General features: G+C 54.1%; 1 protein-coding gene across 1 annotated transcript in view; it reads left to right on the top strand.

Annotated features, from left to right (window-relative positions):
• The window catches only part of EFCC1 (EF-hand and coiled-coil domain containing 1), a 41,552-nt gene extending 27,026 nt beyond the window's left edge, over positions 1 to 14,526 (top strand). The window contains exons 6-11 of the mRNA XM_065885080.1: positions 5,640 to 5,797; positions 8,037 to 8,193; positions 9,315 to 9,456; positions 11,247 to 11,387; positions 13,528 to 13,597; positions 14,390 to 14,526. Coding sequence (XP_065741152.1) covers positions 5,640 to 5,797; positions 8,037 to 8,193; positions 9,315 to 9,456; positions 11,247 to 11,387; positions 13,528 to 13,597; positions 14,390 to 14,526 — 805 coding nt within the window. The remainder of the gene's footprint in view (positions 1 to 5,639; positions 5,798 to 8,036; positions 8,194 to 9,314; positions 9,457 to 11,246; positions 11,388 to 13,527; positions 13,598 to 14,389) is intronic.
• The last annotated feature ends 4,677 nt before the right edge of the window (positions 14,527 to 19,203 follow it).

The raw sequence follows: 19,203 nt of genomic DNA, 5'->3' as shown, positions 1-19,203 counted from the left end.
CCTCTCACCTGGTGGGTCCACCCCTCTGTCAGCCCCCATCCATGGGACTCGGCAGTGATGGGGATGGGACTTGCCCCTGGTCTGTGGCTGCAAAGCTAGCGCTCCTCTCCTGTCCTTCTGGAACAATCCAAAAACAGAGGGACGGGAGGAGCTGGAATCCCCCTCGGGGCGCTGGGCTTGTCCTCGCCTGACCTGCCCTCCCGCTAGTCATGTGAACTGCTGCCAATGGTGTCGTTCATCCGTTCCCGCATTCATCGTTCAACAAACCTTGACCGGCCACTCTGTCCTGTGCTGGCTGCCCTCCAGGAAACGCCGTCTGATGGGGGAAACACAGCACAACAGCTGCTGGAGGCCGTGGGAGCTCAGGGCATCCAGGTAGGGAGGCAAGTTCTGAAAGGAAGCCACATTTGTGTCGGGGACCCGGCAGGTGGGTGGTTGAAGGACCAGCAGGGTTTTCCAGGCAGAACTAGCTCGGGATGGGTACACACTGCAGCTCGAGGGATCTGCGTGGTCTCAGCAAGTTTCCCCAGCTCTGGACATCAGTTTTCTCATCTGTGAAATGGCAGGAATGAGAATAAGTTTTTCTTAGGGCTGCTGGGAGGAATAGATGACTTTTTTCATTAAAACACTCAGCACGTACATACTATCTATAAAATACATAGGTAAGCAACAAGGACCTACTGTAGAGCACAGGGAATCTCTACTCAGTATCTTGTAATAACCTATGCAGGAAAAGAATCTGAAAAAGAATATGTGTGTGTGTATACATACACACACACACAAGTATAACTGAATCACTTTGCGGTACACTTAAAACTAACATAACGTAATTTAACTATACTTCAATTTTAAAAAATTAAATCTGTATATATAAGGGAAAAAAACAGAGCAGCATCTGGCACACAGTAAGGTGCTGGCCGTGGTCATCACGTGCAAGGACCTAGAGGGCAATGCGCCGGAAGGTCAGTGGGGCTGGCTCTGCCGTGCCCAGGCGGCATCAGCAGCCATGAGCTGGAGGGCTGGGCCGGGTCAGACCGTGAAGGACCCTCGAGGTAGTGTTAAGGACACTGGCGTTCCTTCTCTTGGCCACAGAGAGCCACTGAAGCATTTCGCAGGGAAGATGGACGGGGTCAGAGCTGACCTCTGCTCCTTTTGGCAGCCAGAGTAGAGTAGGGACTGGAGTGCAGAAGTGGAGGTGGGCGGGGGGGCTTCTCGCCACCTGTGGGACCCTCTTGAACAAAATATATCCCTTCCTCCTCCGGATCTTAGCGTCATCACTTGCGGAAACTAGCTTGGGGAGCGGCTGGAATACGGGGGGATCTGGACTTGTCCGGTCGGCCATGGGAAGACACAGAGGGCTTCGGAGCACGGTCAGAGCTGTTTTCCAGAAAATGGCCATGACAGCAAGTGCTGATGGCCTGGGGGTGGGTGGAAAGAGACACATACTTATCAGGTTACAGGGTCCTCTCTGTGACTTTGGGGCTGAAGCATTTAAAGAAGCTGGAGCTGCAAGTCAGGGGGGCCATAGCACTCAGCCCACCCGGGGGTGGGGGGCACATGTGACCTCCACCTGCCCCCAGGCCACTGCATCTCCTCCCCAGAGCCAACCTCAGGGATCTCGTTCTTATGAGAAACACTCATTAAACCACTGGGCCCTGTGGTCCAGTCCCAGTGCCAAGAGCTGTCAGATTTCTAAGGCCAGACTATTCCAACGAAGCCTTTCACAAACTACTGCGGTGAGGGTTTGCAGTCGGTCAATCAAGAAATATTACACAGACGTGTCCTCTTAGTCTGAACCACTCTCAGGTGGCCTTTTGCAGGTCAAAAGCAGGAAGTCAGCAATTCCATCTGGGTCAGCCTCACACATGCTTCCACCACCTGTAGTATGAAGCTCAGTGGGGCCTGTGAAGCAGGGAGTGGGCCGTGGGCAGGTCGGGCTGGGCAGGGCGTGGACCCGGGTCCGCATCACCGTCCTGCCCCCAACACCTCTTTGACATAAGCTTTTCGTCCTCTGAGAAACAGTAACCTCAGAGCCCAGGGATGAGAGTTGCCCGGAATAGCACACCAAGGCCCAGCTCAGAGCAGGGTGCCAGGTCAGGGCCAGCTCACCTGTTCTCTGGTCTGCTCTGCAAGCCCGCTATCCTGGCCCTGCTGCCCCCGTCTGTCCCCAAACACCTGCCACCTCTCTTCTTCTGCCCAGGCCTCTTTCATGCTGCTCAACCCCAGGTCCTGCCTCCTTCAGGCTGCCCACCCCGCCCTGCAGACCCGCGCCCTCCTTGTCTGGGGGAGGTCCAGCCCTGCGTCCAGCGGGCACGGCCCTGAAGAATGAGGGCTGTCTCTGCTCTCCCTGCCTGATGGTCCCGTGTCTCCACCCAGAGGACCACTGAGGGCAGGGACCGCGCCCCTCTTCCTGCCCACCCCCGCCTGTACGGACCCAGGCACTGTAGGTGCCACAGAATAGCATCTATACTGCAGCCCTCCGCCCAGCACCGTCGCTGCGGCCCCCCCGGACTAGGCCCTGCGTATGACCTCCAGGTGGCCAAACCCAACGGACACTGTTTGGGTGGCCAAGTGGGTGACGGCACTTTACATGGGGACGGGAGGAGCAGGAGAGGCAGACGGAGTAAGACAAGGAGGCGGAGGAGATGTCTGTGGGACATCCAGGTGGAGATGCCAAGGCAGCAGCTGCGCTGGGGAGCTCACTGGGAAACCAGATCTGAGAAGCCAGAGCTAGAGGCAGATTTGGAAGCCACTGGTGCTTGAAGCCACAGCACTGGCTGAGACCTTACAGAGGGAGTGCATACGAAGAAGGGAAGAGGTCCTCGGGTGGTGCCCGAGGGCCGCGGGGGTTAGGGGCCAGGATGAAGAGGAGGAAGTAGCAGAGCAGACAAGAAAGGGTGCAGGGGAGGTTGAGCGTCTCCCAGAAGCCAAGGGAAGGAGGCATCCAGTGAGGGAGCGATGTGGGGTCAGCCCTGCCTCTGCAGGCCCGGCAGTGTGGCGGTGCCGGGTGACAAGATGTGAGCAGAGCAGGCAGAGAAGCGGGTGGAGGAGCCACACGGTGGGAGGGTTGTTGCATTTGTTTCAAGGTGGAGATATTACAGCTCATCTGTGTGACACGCAAACGATCCTGCAGATCGGCCCAGCAGAGAGAGGGGCAGCGATACAGGCTGTTAGAGACCAGTTGCTGGATGAGAGTAACACCCCACTCTGTTTCTCTGCAGCCCCGTTGCACTTGGAAAATTCCAAAGTGTGTCCTCATCCGTCCCACTCTCCGAACTCTGTCCTCGCTGGCTTCCTCTTCCCCACTTTGCTGCATGTGACCTGTGGTCACCTAACGAGGACAGCAGCTGGGCTGGGCCATTCCAAGCCTGCCTTGCGAGTTTCCACTGCACCTGGTGGGGCCACTGAGACGCGGGCCTGGAGACAGGGGCCTGAGTGTAAACCCAGCTCCTCCATTTCCGAGCTGTGCGGCTTGAGCCAGTTACTCTGGCAAAATGGGGGGGATGATGGTACCTACCTTGTGGGGTTGTTGTGAGGAAATGTTCAAAGCCCTAGAACAGTGCCTGGTACCGAGCGAGCATGCTGAAAGATTTACTGTTGTGTTGACGCAGGAAGTCGCTCTTGGACGCGACTCCAGTGGCTGAGGGGATGCAGGGAGGGGAGGCCCAACCTCTGCTAGGAAACTTTGAATAAGGGCTGTCCCCCCATCTCATTTTGCTTGTTGAAACCCTTAAATAATTTAGAGAAAAAATTAATTCCTCACAGTGGGAAGACTTAGACATTGCCTAGTCTGACTCTATTCAAAATTCCACCCATTAAAGTCCCTTATCTGCTTACATACCTCCTCTGCCAGGAAGCTCACCACCTACCAATGCAGCCCATTCCATTCTTGGTCAGCAGTCCTTGTGAGAAAGTTTTTCCTCAAAGGGAGCTGAAACTGCCTTCTTTTGACTCTCTCTCATCTTTGCTCCCCCTCCCCCTTCATCCTGGTCAAGCACTGCCCTCTGGGGCCACATAAAAGATACTTGCCTCCTCCCCTGAGTCTTGGAGACAGGGACCCTATACCCCTGTGTCTTCTCTTCTTTTGGCTGTGGTCTGAGCCTCTGGAATTGAGAGGGACTGTCACCTGCCCAAGTAGACCTCAAATGATATGACCTAAGCTCTAATCACACGGTTTCTCTTTGAACCAAGAATCCCCATCCAGGGGGATCTCACACTGATTACTGCCAAGCACCTTCCCATTCTCGGCTTGCGCTGGGGGAGCCTGAAAGCAGGACTTTATCAGTCAGAGTTACTGGCTCATAAAACACAAAAGGTTAGGGCTTCCCTGGTGGCGCAGTGGTTGAGAGTCCGCCTGCCGATGCGGGGGACGCGGGTCCGTGCCCCAGTCCGGGAAGATCCCACATGCCGCGGAGCGGCTGGGCCCGTGAGCCATGGCTGCTGAGCCTGCGCGTCCGGAGCCTGTGCCCCGCAGTGGGAGAGGCCACAACAGTGAGAGGCCCGCGTACCGCAAAACAAACAAACAAAAAAAACCACAAAAGGTTAGGCTCAGCTTCAGGCAGAGCCTGATCCAGCAACTCTAATGTTACCAAGGATCCGTTCCTACTGCCGTCATTGTTAGGCTCTATCCGTAGCCCCCAGCGCCTCCAGGTGGCCCCCTAAGAGTCACAGGTGGCTGTCACATCTCCCCATGGCACACCTGCTCGGTTGGGGAGAGGCTGCCTCTGTTTCGGGGAGATTCCCCGAGCCTACAGCTCCTTGCATCTCACTGGCTACCTGTGCAGCCCTTAGCCAGTCATGGTGGCTGGGGGTGGGATTATGCTGATTTGTGTGCTACGCCCTCCTCTGAGCCGGTGAGCAGCCTGTGGCTGGGGGTGGGGACCATCGGGGAGCTGTCCCCCCTGGGGAGAGGGTGCTGGATGGCCCCAAGCGGCGGATGGCTCACCCTGGGCCTCATGTACAACGTTGCAGACCCCCACTTGTTTGGCTCAGCAGGTGGTCCTCTGGGTGGTGAGTTCACCTGACCAAGCCTGGGCACCCACACCTGCTCAGGCTCTCTGTAGTGCCTTCTCCCCGTGTCCCAGTTACTCTGGGACAGCTGCCGTGGTCCCCCTGACCGGCACGTGGCCAGAGGAGCTCCTGGACAAGCTAATGGCTTCCGGGTCCCTGCCCTCTCACAGAGGCCCGACCACAAGAACCCAATCAGAGCTGGGAGGACCTCAGAGGCATCGGCTCCAGTGACCCACCTGCAAAATGGAGCCCAAGTCCCACTGCCAGTTCCTGTTGGCAGCGTTGGGGTTGGAATCAAGGACCCTTGCCCAGCCCTTCTGGATGCAGACGCTCCTCAGAAGATTTTGCCTTTAGTCCCATTGGCTAAAATTCAGTTACAAAACTACGTCTTAACTGCGAGGGAAGCTGGGTGAATATCCACCATGGAAGGCTGACTCGGCCATACTGGCCACTGGGTAGGGAGCCATTGGGGTCTGCCACAGAGACCACACAGGGGCTTCTGCAGGCATATCACAGCTTAGCTGTGCAGAGCAGGGAGTGGGGAAGGGCAGGCCCATACCCCACGCTCTCCCGCAGGAAACTGGCTGAGCCCCCTCCCTCCCAACACCTGTGTCTTCCCACACCCACAGGTCGGAGGACAGCCACCTCCCAACCTCACCACGAGCCAGCCCAGAGCCACAAGCCAAGAGTGGTGAACCTGAGGATGGTGGGACCAGAGGCCCAGACCTCCCTCCAGAGGGAGCCTGGGGCTCCGACAGCAGCTCGGGGAGCAGAACCCTGCACGAAGGTTTGTCCCGCACACCCAGGCTTGCTGCCAGCTCATGACTGACCAGGCTGTGCCCCAGCCCTGCTCCCAGGGTCCTGTCTGAGAAGATGCTGCAATCTGGCCTCCAGACAGAACCCCATCCCCTACCTGCTGAGGCTGGGCGTCCCCAGCCCCCCCTACACCCGGGCCTGAGAGCAGACACCCAGTGGGGGAGGGTGGGATCCAGGGAGGCAGGTTCTGGCTCAGCATGGGAGAATCTGTCTCTTGTCAATCCCGTGTAGGGGTGGGTTGGGCCAGGGAGCTGGGGTGGAGTAATCTCCCCATCCTAAGAGGTATGTAAGTAGGGCTGGACGGTCACCCCTCAAGAAGAGTGCAAAGAGGCCCATCATCTTAATGAACCTGGGTCTGGTGGCTGTGCAGCATCAGGAGCAAAGGAGAGAAAAGCTGTCTGAGCCAGCAGGGCTCTTCCAGCTCAGCTGCAGGCAGGAGTGGACGGGCTGCTGGGTGCCATCCCTCCCACCCGACGTCAGAGCCCCTACTGCCCCTGCCTTGGGCACCGGGACGACTGTGACGATAATGACACCACACACACACACACACGCACACGCACGCACACGCACACGCACACACACACACACACACATCATCATCATCAGGAAATTCCCACAACGAAAAACAAATGATCGATATTGGAAACACACATAATCAAAAAGTCATGGACCGGTCACCTCAACCCTCTTCTCTTGGGTCTGGGACACTTTTTATTCAGACGAAACAGAACGGCCCTGAGCCCACACAGCTGGGTGTCCAAAATCAGGACACCTGAGCCAGTGGTTCCCAAACTTGCCAGCCAGCCAGGATCACCCAGGAGCCTCATGAAATGAAGGTGCCCAGGGACTTGCCTGGTGGCGCAGTGGTTAAGAATCCGCCTGCCAATACAGGGGACACGGGTTCAAGCCCTAGTCCGGGAAGATCCCACATGCCGCGGAGCAACTACGCCCGTGCGCCACAACTACCAAGCCTGCGCTGTAGAGCCCACGAGCCGCAACTACTGAAGCCCGCGCGCCTAGAGCCCGCGCTCCACAACAAGAGAAGCCACCGCAATGAGAAGCCCGTGCACCGCGACGAAGAGTAGCCCCCGCTCGCTGCAACTAAAGAAAGCCCACGCGCAGCAATGAAGACCCAACGCAGCCAAAAATAAATAAATAAATAAATTTGCTTTAAAAAAAGAAAGAAAGAAATACAGGCGTCGAGGCCCACCCCCAAGCTGCTGCACGTGATCCTCTGGGGGCGGGAAGGTGGAGGATTCCACGGCCGGCCGTGCCAGTCAGGACATTGTCCGGGAGTGTCAGGCCATTCGGCCTGAACCGGCTCTAGTTAAAGGGAACTTGCGGCTTCACAGAATTCGCTTAAAGGCCCAAGAGTGACAGCAGACCCCATCCCTCCCGGCCTCACCTGCCGTCCTGTGCATGGGCTCCCCTCACACTGACAAGGCGGCCCCCAGCAGCTCAGACCCACGCCCTCCAGACCCCAGGCTGGAGGAACAGTGGTGTCACCCTTCTCTGGAAGTTTGAGTCAAGTTTTGGCCCGACTCTCCCTGGCTACGCTGGATCCCTGGCCCTGCCTGCACCAGTCATGTGGCTGGGTGGTCTGCGCTCTGACCGGCCAGGCTGGACTCACACGTCCCCCGAGCCAGGGTGGAGTGGAGGTGCCCCCGGAGACGGGGCCTGACGTGGGGCAGCCGGACCCCAGGCGGGCATGACACAGCCCGGGGTTTCTGACGCTCATTCCGGCTGCAGTGCACCAGGAGGCATGGCCACGTCAGGGATCACATCGAGTCACACGTGTGACACCCCTCCCTGCACATCCCTGGGCATTGGAGGCATGCGGTCCCTCAGAGGTGAAGATCGGTTCACTGGGTGCCCGTGCCCTGCAGAGCCCCGGCCCAGCCCGAGAGAGGGTCTTGGCCCCCTTGGCTGGGATCACCATGTCCTCAGTGGGAAATAACACGCCCGTTGAGGGCACAGATGTGCCCCGGCTTCTCAGCAGAGAAGAGAGGAAGGCTCCTCACTCCCAGTGTCCCCGTGTGAAACCCAGGGAGGGGGTCCCGGGCCAGGCACAGCCCAAGGGGGTGGGAGAGCCGCTATCCGGCGGAGTGGGTGAGGGACCGGCAGGGGAGATGGCACCAGGGCCTCTCTCCCCTCCCCCCTGCACCCCCCCGGAGAGCTGCCTGGTTCCCCTCCCCCTGTCTTATCTGCAGCCCGTGCTTCTCCAGCAGTGGACGAGCAGCTGTTCCGCTCGGTCGAGGGCCAGGCCGCCTCCGACGAGGAGGACGACAGTGAGAAGTGGCAGCAGGAGCAGGGGCCACCGGCTGAGGTCAAGGCCCTGCTGGCCGGCCTCTCCAGCTGCGGGCGTGGGTGCGTGTGCCGGTGAGGACGCCCAGGACCGGGCACCAGGGCGCCGGGCTCTCACAGTCGGACGTCCTGGAAGCACAGGGCGGCCCCTCCGTGCAGTGACAGACCCTGAACGTGGGAGGCTGACCGCCCCGATTCACGTCCAGGCTGGGTCACCTCCATGCCCTCTGACGCTCTGTCCCGTCATCTGTTGGGGGAGGGGAGAAGACGGCGCCCGGCATGCGTGAGGGTGAAATGAGATGAGCCAAGGCACAGTTCCTGGTGGTTTAATTTCCACTGACTCTCACTCCCTTGGCCGCAGTCCCAGGACCTGCCCCGAAGCTCTAGTGGGACCCTCAACACATCAGTCCCTTTCCTAACCCACTGCTCCCGACACCTGGGGCGCCTCGGCCAAGTCGCCCAACTTCTGAGCCTCAGTCTTCCTGTCTCTCAGATGGGACAGTAACACCTGATTGGCAGAGGTTTTGTGAGGATTCTCCATCGAGGATGTAAAATGCCCCACGGGTACCCGATCCCAGCAGGTACTCCACTGGGGGGCGGCCTTGACTTTTTAAATGATATCGTAAGGTTCCGTTGATTTTCCAGGGTCACTGTTATCAGCAACCCTTTAAGTCAGCAAACAGATACTAAGCACCTACTCTGTGCCAAACAAATTTGGGGGCACCAGGAAAACAGCATCAACCAAGACAGGCCCTCTGCCCTGGAGCCTCTGTTCCAGTGAGCGGTGACAGGTGTGAGGGAGAGGCGGGGCAGGGGAGGGCCTCTGAGCAGGTGCTGTTTGAGCAGAGCCCTGAAGGAAATGAGGGAAAAGCATTCCAGGCAGAGGGAACAGCAAGTGCAAAGGCCCAGAGGCATGCAGGAGGGGCCATAAGGAGCCTGCGGTGGCTGGAGTAGAATGAGTGAAGGTGGGTGGGAGGGAGGTCGGGAGGTCACGGGGCAGAGGGGGCGAGGCCTCTGGCTTTTGCTCTGATGAGATAAGGAGCCGCGGGGCTGGGTGAGCAGGGGGCGCCATAGCCCCGCTCAGCTTTCAGGGGTGACAGACTTGGTAATAACACCCCCCCTCCCAGGCTGGAGCAGACTTTGGAAAGCAGCTCCCTCAGTGCTGGCACTCTCCTTCACTGCAGGTGTGATGACCAGACGGCCAAGAAGCTCGTGACCTACTTCACCCACTTTGGCAGTGCCGACCATGCCCGTGCCCTGGGGGAGCTGGAGCAGCTGGGGACCCAGGGCTGCAGTGGGAAGACCCTGGGGACACCAGGGGAGGAGGTCAGCTGAGTCCCACAGGCTGAGAGCTGGACCAATGCTAGAGTCTCTCACAGGCGGAACTGAGGGATCTCAGCCAAGTGCTATGCCCCATTCCCAGATGCACAAACCAAGACTCGGAAGATGATTTAGATCTAATGAAGACTATTTTGGTTGCAAGTTAAAGGATACATCTCAGATTAGCTCGAGTGAAAAACAGGAATGTATTAGAATACGGAGCTGGGAGAACAGTTTCAAAAGAACAGCTGAGATGAGCTTCAGGCACTTCATCTTCCTAAGATGGATCCAGGGACTCAGACTGCCTCCACCTATCTGCTCTGTATTTTTCTGGGTGCTGACCTCACTTTCCCCTACTTCAGAGGGGCCTGCTCCATGTGGCGGGGGAAGGGAAGGTAGGACCACAGGCAGCTCTAGGCTCCCATCAGCCCACTGAAGAAACCCCGGGGGAACAATAATAGCCCACTACATTAAATCCCAGGGAAGAACTCCAACGGTCCAGGCTCAGTCATGCGTCCATGCCAGGGCTAACCCGCGTGGTAGGCAGGCAGAGTCCCATGATTGGCAGCTCCATCAAAGTCAGATGAAATGGACGAGGGACACTTCCCTCAAGGAAAGTTAGTGAGTTTGTTTCGGAGGAGAAGGGTGGCGCCGGGCAACACCAAGAGAGGTGTCTCCATCTCAACGAGACCACTTAGCATGTTTTTTCTCATCTGTCTACACCATGGCAACTTCCCTGTTCCATAGTAATCAAACATGGAATGCTATGGAAAGTTATTATTTCACTAAGCCCTCTAGCACAATGCACTTTTGCAAACTGATTTTGATAAAAGAGTTTTATATTTATATACCTGAAATTCTAAATCTATACTGTTTTGTTTTCTTTTGTTTTTTAAACATATCTGTGATCTGATACAGTTCCAAAGGGCATAGCGACCACTCTTTTCTGATTAAATCTCAAACAGGCAGCTGGGGAGCTCAGTTACTGAGAGCCACAGACTATGTTCCCAGGCCTCCTCTCTCCTGCCCGAAGCTGAGCGTCCAATGGCACCATGCCTTCAGCTGTTTCTCTTTCCCTCCATCGGTGCTAAGAGAGGGGGCTGCCTGCCTCCTGCCATCCCTGCTTTGGAAGGCAGGTGGCCGTGCAACATTTTGCGACCTCCCAGCATCCACCCTCTGGTATTTTGATGGCATCGACAGCGTCAGTGCGCCCTGGCCAGGGGTGGGCCAGTGACTGTGGCTGGGCCAGTCGGGCCCCTCTCCTGGGGCTCTCTGTCCCGAGTGAGGGCGGGGCAGGGGGAATGGCTGGAGAGTGTTCCCAGCTGCAGCACCCGGACAAGAGGCTCGAGGTGTTTCTGCTGCCTCATCCTGAGGTTCTCCAGCTTCCAGTCCCTTCTGGGAACAAGGCACGAGCCTGCCAGTGAATTCCCTTTCTGTTCAAACTAGCCAGATCGGTTTGTTGCTTGCAGCCAAAAAATTTTAAAAAGTAAAAGCGGATGGATAGAGAAGAGAAGGGAGGATGGAGTCCTTCCACCAGAAAGGGAAGGATGTGTATTCTTACATCAGCCTGACTCACTGTGTGGCCTCAGGCCCGGCATTCAGCTTCTCTGTGCCTCAGTGCCATCCCTGGGGAGACAGTGGGGCTTCTATGTGCCTGGCCACCTGAGGCCTGGGGGGCCAGATGAGATGACCTCTGTGAAAGGGTCAGGGCAGGCCACGGGCCCCGCCTGGGGACGGTGCTGTGAGTACGGGGCAGAGGGCAGCAGGGCGGGCGCTGAGCCGGTTGGTCCCCACAGGCAGAGCTGCGGCAGAAGGTGGACGAGAGCGAGCACCTGAGGCTGGAGCTGCAGATGGTGGAGACAGAGAGGGTGCGGCTGTCCCTGCTGGAGGAGAAGCTGGAGGACGTGCTGCGGCTCCTGCAGAGGCTCCGGGACCTGGTAGGCTCGCGGGAGCTGGCACAGCCAGGGCAGGGGAGGAGCTTGGGGTGCGGGGCTGGGGAGCCCGGCCTGTGTCGGGGACTGGCTCTGAGCTTTCCCTACGTAGGCAGGTGTCATCTCTACTTCCAGATGTAGAAAGAGCTCAGGGAAGCTAATCCAAAAAAAAGGGGAGGCTCTCTAATTCATTTTATGAAGCTAATATAACTTTGATCTCAAAACCAGAGGACAATAAATATAACAAGAAAGGAAAATGATAAGCTAATGTCATATTTAAATATGGATGCAAAAATATTAAATAGCGTATTAGTAAACCAAATCTGGCAGTGTTTAAAGAAATGCAATATGACTAAATTGGATTTATCCCAGGAATTCAAAGATGATTCAAGATCAAACATCTATTAACACAGTACACCACACTGCAGATTAAAAGGAGAAAAACCACGTGTTCATCTCAATAGATGAACAGTCAGTAACAGCTCCTCTTATGATAAAACCTCTTGGCAAGTTAAGAACAGGAGGGATCGTCCTTAATCAGATTAGGAGTCTCAGCCAACTACCTCTCACAAACCTCACACTTATTAGTGAAATGCTAGACGGAATCCTTCTAAAAATCAGAATCAAGACAAGCATGCCTGTCATCACTGCTTGTGCCACGTAGAGGTTCTAGCCAATGCAGTAGCACGAGAGAAAGAAAGGATGTGGGCTTCCCTGGGGGCGCAGGGGTTAAGAATCCGCCTGCCAATGCAGGGGTCACGGGTTCGAGGCCTGATCTGGGAAGATCCCACACACCTCAGAGCAACTAAGCCCGTGCGCCACAACTACTAAGCCCACATGCTGCAATTACTGACGCCCACGCACCTAGAGCCCGCTCACCACAACTAGAGAAAGCCCACACAAAGCAACGAAGACCCGACGCAGCCATAAATAAATAAATAAATAGATGATAGATAGATAAATAAATAAATAGAAAAAGAAAGGATGTAAGGACTAGAAAGGAAGAAATAAAGTGATTAGTAATTATGTATCACATTTATCCACATAGAACACCGAAGAGAATCTAAAGGCAAATTATTGTTATTCTTTGGCAAGGTGCCCAATTAAAAAAAAAATCATAAGACAGAGATCAATATTTCTAAATAGCATCAGCAAACCATTTAAAAATTTTTCTTAAGAGACACTAACTTAGCCAGGATTGCACAGCCACCATGAGCTGGAAGTAGGATATGAACACAGGTCTTCAGGGTTTGAAGTGGGCTCTTCCTGCGCTTCAGGCTGCCCAGGATGTAGGGCTACCGAGGCCCAGCCTGATGTGGCACAGCCCGGGAGAGTGGCAAGTGGCAGCCCCGCACCTGTGGGCTGTGAGGGTAGTGGTTCCCAGCACAGCTCTGGGCCACGGAGCCTGCGGGCAAATGCTGGTTCTTCCATCTCCCAGCTGGGTGGCTTTGGGCAGATTTCTCACTTTCTCAGCATTGCTTTTTTTTTTTAATTTTTAAAAAATTAATTAATTTATTTTTGGCTGTGTTGGGTCTTCGTTGCCGCGCGCGGGCTTTCTCTAGTTGCGGTGAGCAGGGGCTACTCTTTGTTGTGGTGCACGGGCTTCTCATTGCGGTGGCTTCTTTAGTTGTGGAGCACGGGCTCTAGGCACGCAGGCTCAGTAGCTGTGGCTTGCGGGCTCTAAGCGCAGGCTCAGTAGTTGCGGCACACAGGCTTAGTTGCTCCGCGGCATGTGGGATCTTCGCGGACCAGAGCTCGAACCCGTGTCCCCTGCATTGGCAGGTGGATTCTTAGCCGCTTCGCCACCAGGGGAAGTCCCCAGAATTGCTTTTTTCACTGCTTAAAATGAGAATAAAATAAACTCTTTCAAGGATTAAAGGAGCTGACGCACCAAGAGGCTCTCTGTTCACAGTCGTTTCCCAAGTGCCTACTTGGGCACAAGGACAGTTATCTGTAAGCACGTGATCTCTGAAGAAATGGGTCCTGCATGCTGCTCCATCACCCACCTAGAGTCTGGGCAGTGTGGCCACCCTAGGGGTGGGGGCCAGGGAGGGACCATGGGCAGGGGGACACTATCGGACACAGGGAGCCACGCAGAAGCTCTAAAGGGCCACCGAGTGCCACCCGCCCTCCATTTCTTTTTAAGAACATATCGAAAAGAGCCCTGGGGAAGATTTTCCTGAGCACACTGGATGCTTGCAGGGACCCTGCACATGGTAGGTGAGCCCCCGACCCCATCTGCCAGAGCCTGGCTGCAGCTGGAGGGCATCCTGTCCTAGCACCTCTGTCCTAAGTGTCTGGGCTGCAAAATGCCACCTCATTCCTGCCCTGCCCACCTGCAAAGGGTACATTCAGGAACAGGCTTCGGGAAGCTGAAGGTGCTATTTGACAAGAGCAGGGAGCACACACCCCAGGGAAAAGGCCAAACAGAAGCCAGTGGGCCAGACCCCAGGCAGTTCCCTGTGGGCAGTTTAGACTCACCCACAGTCCTGGGCTTACTGCGGAGGAAGGGCTGTTATCATACCCATTCCACAGATGGGAAGATGGAGGCACAGAGAGGCCAAGGGCCAGCCGGGCCAAAACCTCAGATCTCTCCCTTAAGTACTAGGCCACGTGGCCCTGTTGTTTAGACAAAGTTCAGGGCAGCAGAATTTCATCAGTGCCAGCTTGTGCCCAATGAGATCAGGAGGAGCAAGGCCGGCTCCTGCCTGACAGGGCCTCACGGGCTGGCGGGGAGACGGACGGCTGATGAGCATTTGCTCGCTGGCCTCACTGGGCACCGCTGGGCAGGGCTCAGGTATGTCCAGTGCCCTGAATGGTCCCTGGCAACAAGAAGGAGGTCAGAAACTGTGCATTAGAAGGTCCCTTCCCCAGGGTCCTCAGTGGGAGAGAAGCAAGAAGGGGGGACAGCTGAACAGGGCTGGGGAGGGCCCAGGGAGGCGGGGGAGCAGCTCTGTGGGCCAGAATGAGCAGACTGACCCGCCCTGCTGCCCACTCTTCCTTTTCAGAGGGGACGTCTGGCCCCTCAGCCATGCTGGATGCCCTGCACCGAGCTCTGGCTGGCTGTGACCTCCTGCGTAGAGAGCCCTTGGCACCAGCCTCTGCAGCTCCAGCACTCAGCAACTCCCTCCTCATCTCCTGCTGAGGTTGCTAGCCCAGTCTGTGGGCCCCCTGGGCAGCCTGGCCACCATCAGACCAGCCTCAAGGAACAGCCTGGCCACATCCTCGGAACCCTGGAGGTACCCCAGTTCAGAGCGCGGCAGCCATCCCTTCCTTGGGTTCCTCCCAGATTCCCTTGCAGCCCCTGCATTCCTGCTGCCAGGGTCCACACTGCCCTACGGTTGCTGGATCAGCCTGTACCCGCTGCAGTCTCCCCTGCCCTTGGAGTAGAGCTGTACACTCTTCTGCCCGGTCCAGTCCAGAATCCCTTCCCTGGGCTCCCAGGGTCTCCTCCCCTTCCTCCCCACAGCATGCCTGCCGCAGGGACTCTGTGTCCCCCGGTCCACCGGGGAAACTACTCATGCCTCAGGAATTGTGGAAGGCCAGGCAGGGCTGGGGGAACTCCAAGGCGGGCAGCGTGATCACTGCAGGCTTCCTGGTGGAGCTGGCCTTGAACTAGCTCTAGAAGAGGGATAGGATTTAGATAGGCAGAGAGGAGAGAAGGGCATTTCATGTGAGGTAACAGCGAGAGCAAAAGTGTGGTGCCAGAAAGGGCCCCCATTAGTACAGAACCCAGAGCCCCTCTTTCCTGAGCACACAGTAGGTACCAGGCCTCATGGGGTCACAGGAAGGAGGAGGACAAGCTGCCTGGTCTCATCTACCTTAAACTCTCGTAGGGGAGAAAGATACGATGGCAAGTCGTGCAACGTGGGTGAAATCCAGGCTACCCTGAGGTAGAAGAGGGGGTTCGTAATTAAAACTGCAAACCCCAAAGCTATGTAAGAATGTGAAGGCATATGTGAATATACGAAAATTAGAATTTTTGTGTATACAAAAAACTCCACAAATAAAGTCAATTATCAAAGGTAATGGTTTGATTATATATATATATATATATATATATATTTTTTTTTTTTTTTTTTTTTTTTTTTTTTTTTTTGGCGGTACGCGGGCCTCTCATTGTTGTGGCCTCTCCCATTGCGGAACACAGGCTCCGGACGCGCAGGCTCAGCGGCTGTGGGTCACGGGCCCAGCCGCTCCGCGGCACGTGGGATCTTCCCAGACCAGGGCACGAACCTGTGTCCCCTGCATCGGCAGGCGGACTCTCAACCACTGTGCCACCAGGGAAGCCCTGAAAATATTTTTATTAAAAAAAAGAAAAAAAGAAGAGAGAGTTCTGAGAGCTCAGCTGAGAGGGATCAGTTCGAGCCAAGGAGGATGAAGCACTACAGAAACGGCGGGACGAGGGCAGGTGCCTGGCAGGGACGGGGCAGGTCAGGGGGCCCTTGATAACAGACGAGGGTTTAGGACTCCATCCCCCAGGCAATGGGGGCCTTGGAGGGTTCTGACCCGCCTCCCAGAGGGTGGTGCAGAGGGGAGGAGACAGGAGGCTGCAGGACTCTGGGAGCAAGGGGTTGCCAGGGGGCTGGAGCAGAGTCACCGGGATATAGAAGGGGAACCCTGGGGGAAGGAGATCAGGGGAGCCCGGGACCAGCAGGCACTCCTGGGCAGGAGCCACAGGGAGGGCTGGAGGACAATGCCCAGCCTCGTGTCTTGTATGAACCTCATCTCATTGGAGGCAAGTTTATAATGTGGACTAGGATGTAGAGGTGCCTAGAGAGGCTGGAGGAGCCATCCAGCGTCACACAGCAAATTAGCATCCAACACTGGACTGAGGCCTGTTTTCTAATCTCATATCTCACGCAATTCCTACCACTTCCAGCTGTCTCTGGCTAGGAAACTCCAGGCTTGGGGTCTGGATTAGTTATGGTACAGGCTAAACCACCCTGATAAGAGAGATCCTGATATGCTCTGGGTCAAACAGGATAGAACTCTCTCTCCTGTAACAGTCCAGTGGTCCTGGTTGACAGAGCAGCTCTGCTCCATGTAGTCACCCAGGGATCAAGGTTCCTTCCACTTTGTTGCTCTGCCTTACCCTAGGGTGCCATCCTCCTTTGCATGGTGGAAGCCAATTCACCAGCACTGCATCTGCCCTCCACAGGAAGGAGGGGAGAGGAAGGGAAGGGTCAGGCACTCTGGCTCACATCTCCGCTACTCTCATCCCATTGGCCATACCTAGCTGCAAGGGATGCTGGGAAATATCATCTATAGCTGGGAAACCACTTATCCAGCTAATGCTAATATTATTAAAAGAAAAAAGGCAACCAACTGGACCAGGGTCAGCCACGCCCACCAGACCACCCACAGTAGTCAGCCTGCCACAACAGAAGGACCTATGCAGTCCACATAGGGGGCACCCTATGGCATATAGCCTGGCTGGAAGAGAGTGCACTGCTGGGACACGTAGGACATCTCCTACAAAAGGCTGCTTCTCCAAAGTTGGGTAATGTAACCAACCTACCGAATACATAGAAATAAAAATAGCAAATTAGGCAAAATGAGGTGACAGAGGAATGTGTTCCAAATGAAGGAATAACATAAAACCCCAGAAGAGTTAAGTGAAGCGGAGATAGGCAATCTCCCCAAGAAAGAATTCAAGGTAATGATCATAAAGATAATCAAAGAACTCAGGAGAAGAATAGATGAACAGAGTGAGAAGTTAGAAGTTTTTAACAAAGAGTTAGAAAATATAAAGAACCACCAAACAGAGATGAAGAATACAATAAATGAACTGAAAAATATACAGTGGAAGGAATCAACAGTGGATTATATGATACAGAGGAACAGATGAGCGAATTGGAAGAGAGTAGTGGAAATCACTGAAGCTGAAGAGAAAAAAGAACAGAAATGAAAACGGTTTAAGAGACCTCTGGGATAACATCAAGGGTACTCACATTAGCATTATAGGGGTCCTAGAAGGAAAAGAGAAAGCAAAAGGGACAGAGAATTTATTTGAAGACACTGTAGCTGAAAACTTCCCTAACCTGGAAAAGGAAACAGACATTCAGGTCCAGGAATCACAGAGAATCCCAACAAGAGCAACCCCAAAAAGGACCACACCAAGACACATTCTAATTAAAATGGCAAAAATTAAAGATAAAGAGAGAACATTAAAAACAGCAAGGAAAAGCAACAAGTTACACACAAGGGAACTCCCATAAGGCTATCAGCTGACTTTTCAGCAGAAACTCTGCAGGCCAGAAGGGAGTAGCACAATATATTTTAAGTGATGAAAGGGAAAAACCTACACTCAAGAATACTTTACCTGGCAAGACTCTCATTTGAGGGAGAGATCAAAAGTTTTACAGCACCACACAACCAGCTTTCCAAGAGATGTTCAAGAGACTTAGCTAAGCAAAAAAGAAGAGGCCGCAATGATCAACATGAAAATTATGAAAGGAAAAAACTCATTGGTAAAGCAAATATACACTAAAGGTAGTAAATCGACCACATACAAAGCTAGTAGGAAGGTTAAAAGACAAAGGTAGTAAAATCTATATCCACAGTAAGCAGTTAAGGGATACACAAACACACGTAAAATGTGATGTCAAAAATATCACAGTGGGAGTTCTCTGGTGGTCCAGCGGTTAAGACTCCGCGCTTCCAAGACAGGGGGCGCAAGCTCCATCCCTGGTCAGGGAACTAAGATCCCGCATGCCATGCAGCAAGGCCAAAAAAAAAAAAAAAAAAAAAAAAAAAATCACAGTAATTATGAGGGGAGGGGAGTACAAATGCAGGGATGTTAAAATTTGTTTGAAATTAAAAGGTCAGCAACCTAAAATAATCACACGTATATAGATTGCTATAATATAAACCTCATGGTAACCTCAAACTAAAAATCTATAATAGAGGGCTTCCCTGGTGGCGCAGTGGTTGAGAGTCCACCTGCCGATGCAGGGGACACGGGTTCGTGCCCCGGTCCGGGAAGATCCCACATGCCGCAGAGCGGCTGGGCCCGTGAGCCATGGCCACTGAGCCTGCGCGTCCGGAGCCTGTGCTCCGCAACGGGGGAGGCCACAACAGCGGGAGGCCCGCGTACCACACACACACACACAAAAAAAAAATCTATAATAGATACACGCACAAAAAGAGTAAGGAATCTAAATACAACACTAAAGATAGGCATCATATCATAAGGGAAGAGAAGAATGAGGGAACAAAAACCCCAAAACAATTATACAAAGTGTCAATAATTACATGCCTATCAAAAATCACTTCAAACGTAAATGAACTAAATGCTCCAATCAAAACACAGAGTGGCTGAATGGATATAAAAACGTATATATGGTGCCTACACGGGACTCACTTCAGATCTAAAGAGACACACAGACTGAAAGTGAGGGGATGAAAAAAGGCATTCCATGCAAATGGAAATCAAAAGAAAGTTGGGATAGCAATACTTACATAAGACAAAATAGATTTTAAAACAAAGACTGCAACAAGAAACAGAAAAGGACATTACATAATGATCAGGGGATCAATCCAAGAAGATATAACAACTGTAAATATGCACCCAACACAGGAGTGCCTAAATACATAAAGCAAATATTAACAGACATAAACGGAGAAATTGACAGTAACAGAATAATAGTAGGGAATTTTAACACCCCACTTACATCAATGGACAGATCATCCAGACAGAAAAAAATCAATAAGGAAACACTAGCCTTAAATGACACATTAGAACAGATGGACTTAAGAGAATGTGTAGATCATTCCATACAAAAACAGCAGAATATACTTCTTATCAAGTACACATAGA

Source organism: Phocoena phocoena, chromosome 10 (genome assembly GCF_963924675.1).
Source record: "Phocoena phocoena chromosome 10, mPhoPho1.1, whole genome shotgun sequence".
Lineage (NCBI taxonomy): Eukaryota > Metazoa > Chordata > Mammalia > Artiodactyla > Phocoenidae > Phocoena > Phocoena phocoena.
This window is presented reverse-complemented; position numbering and strand designations above follow the sequence as displayed.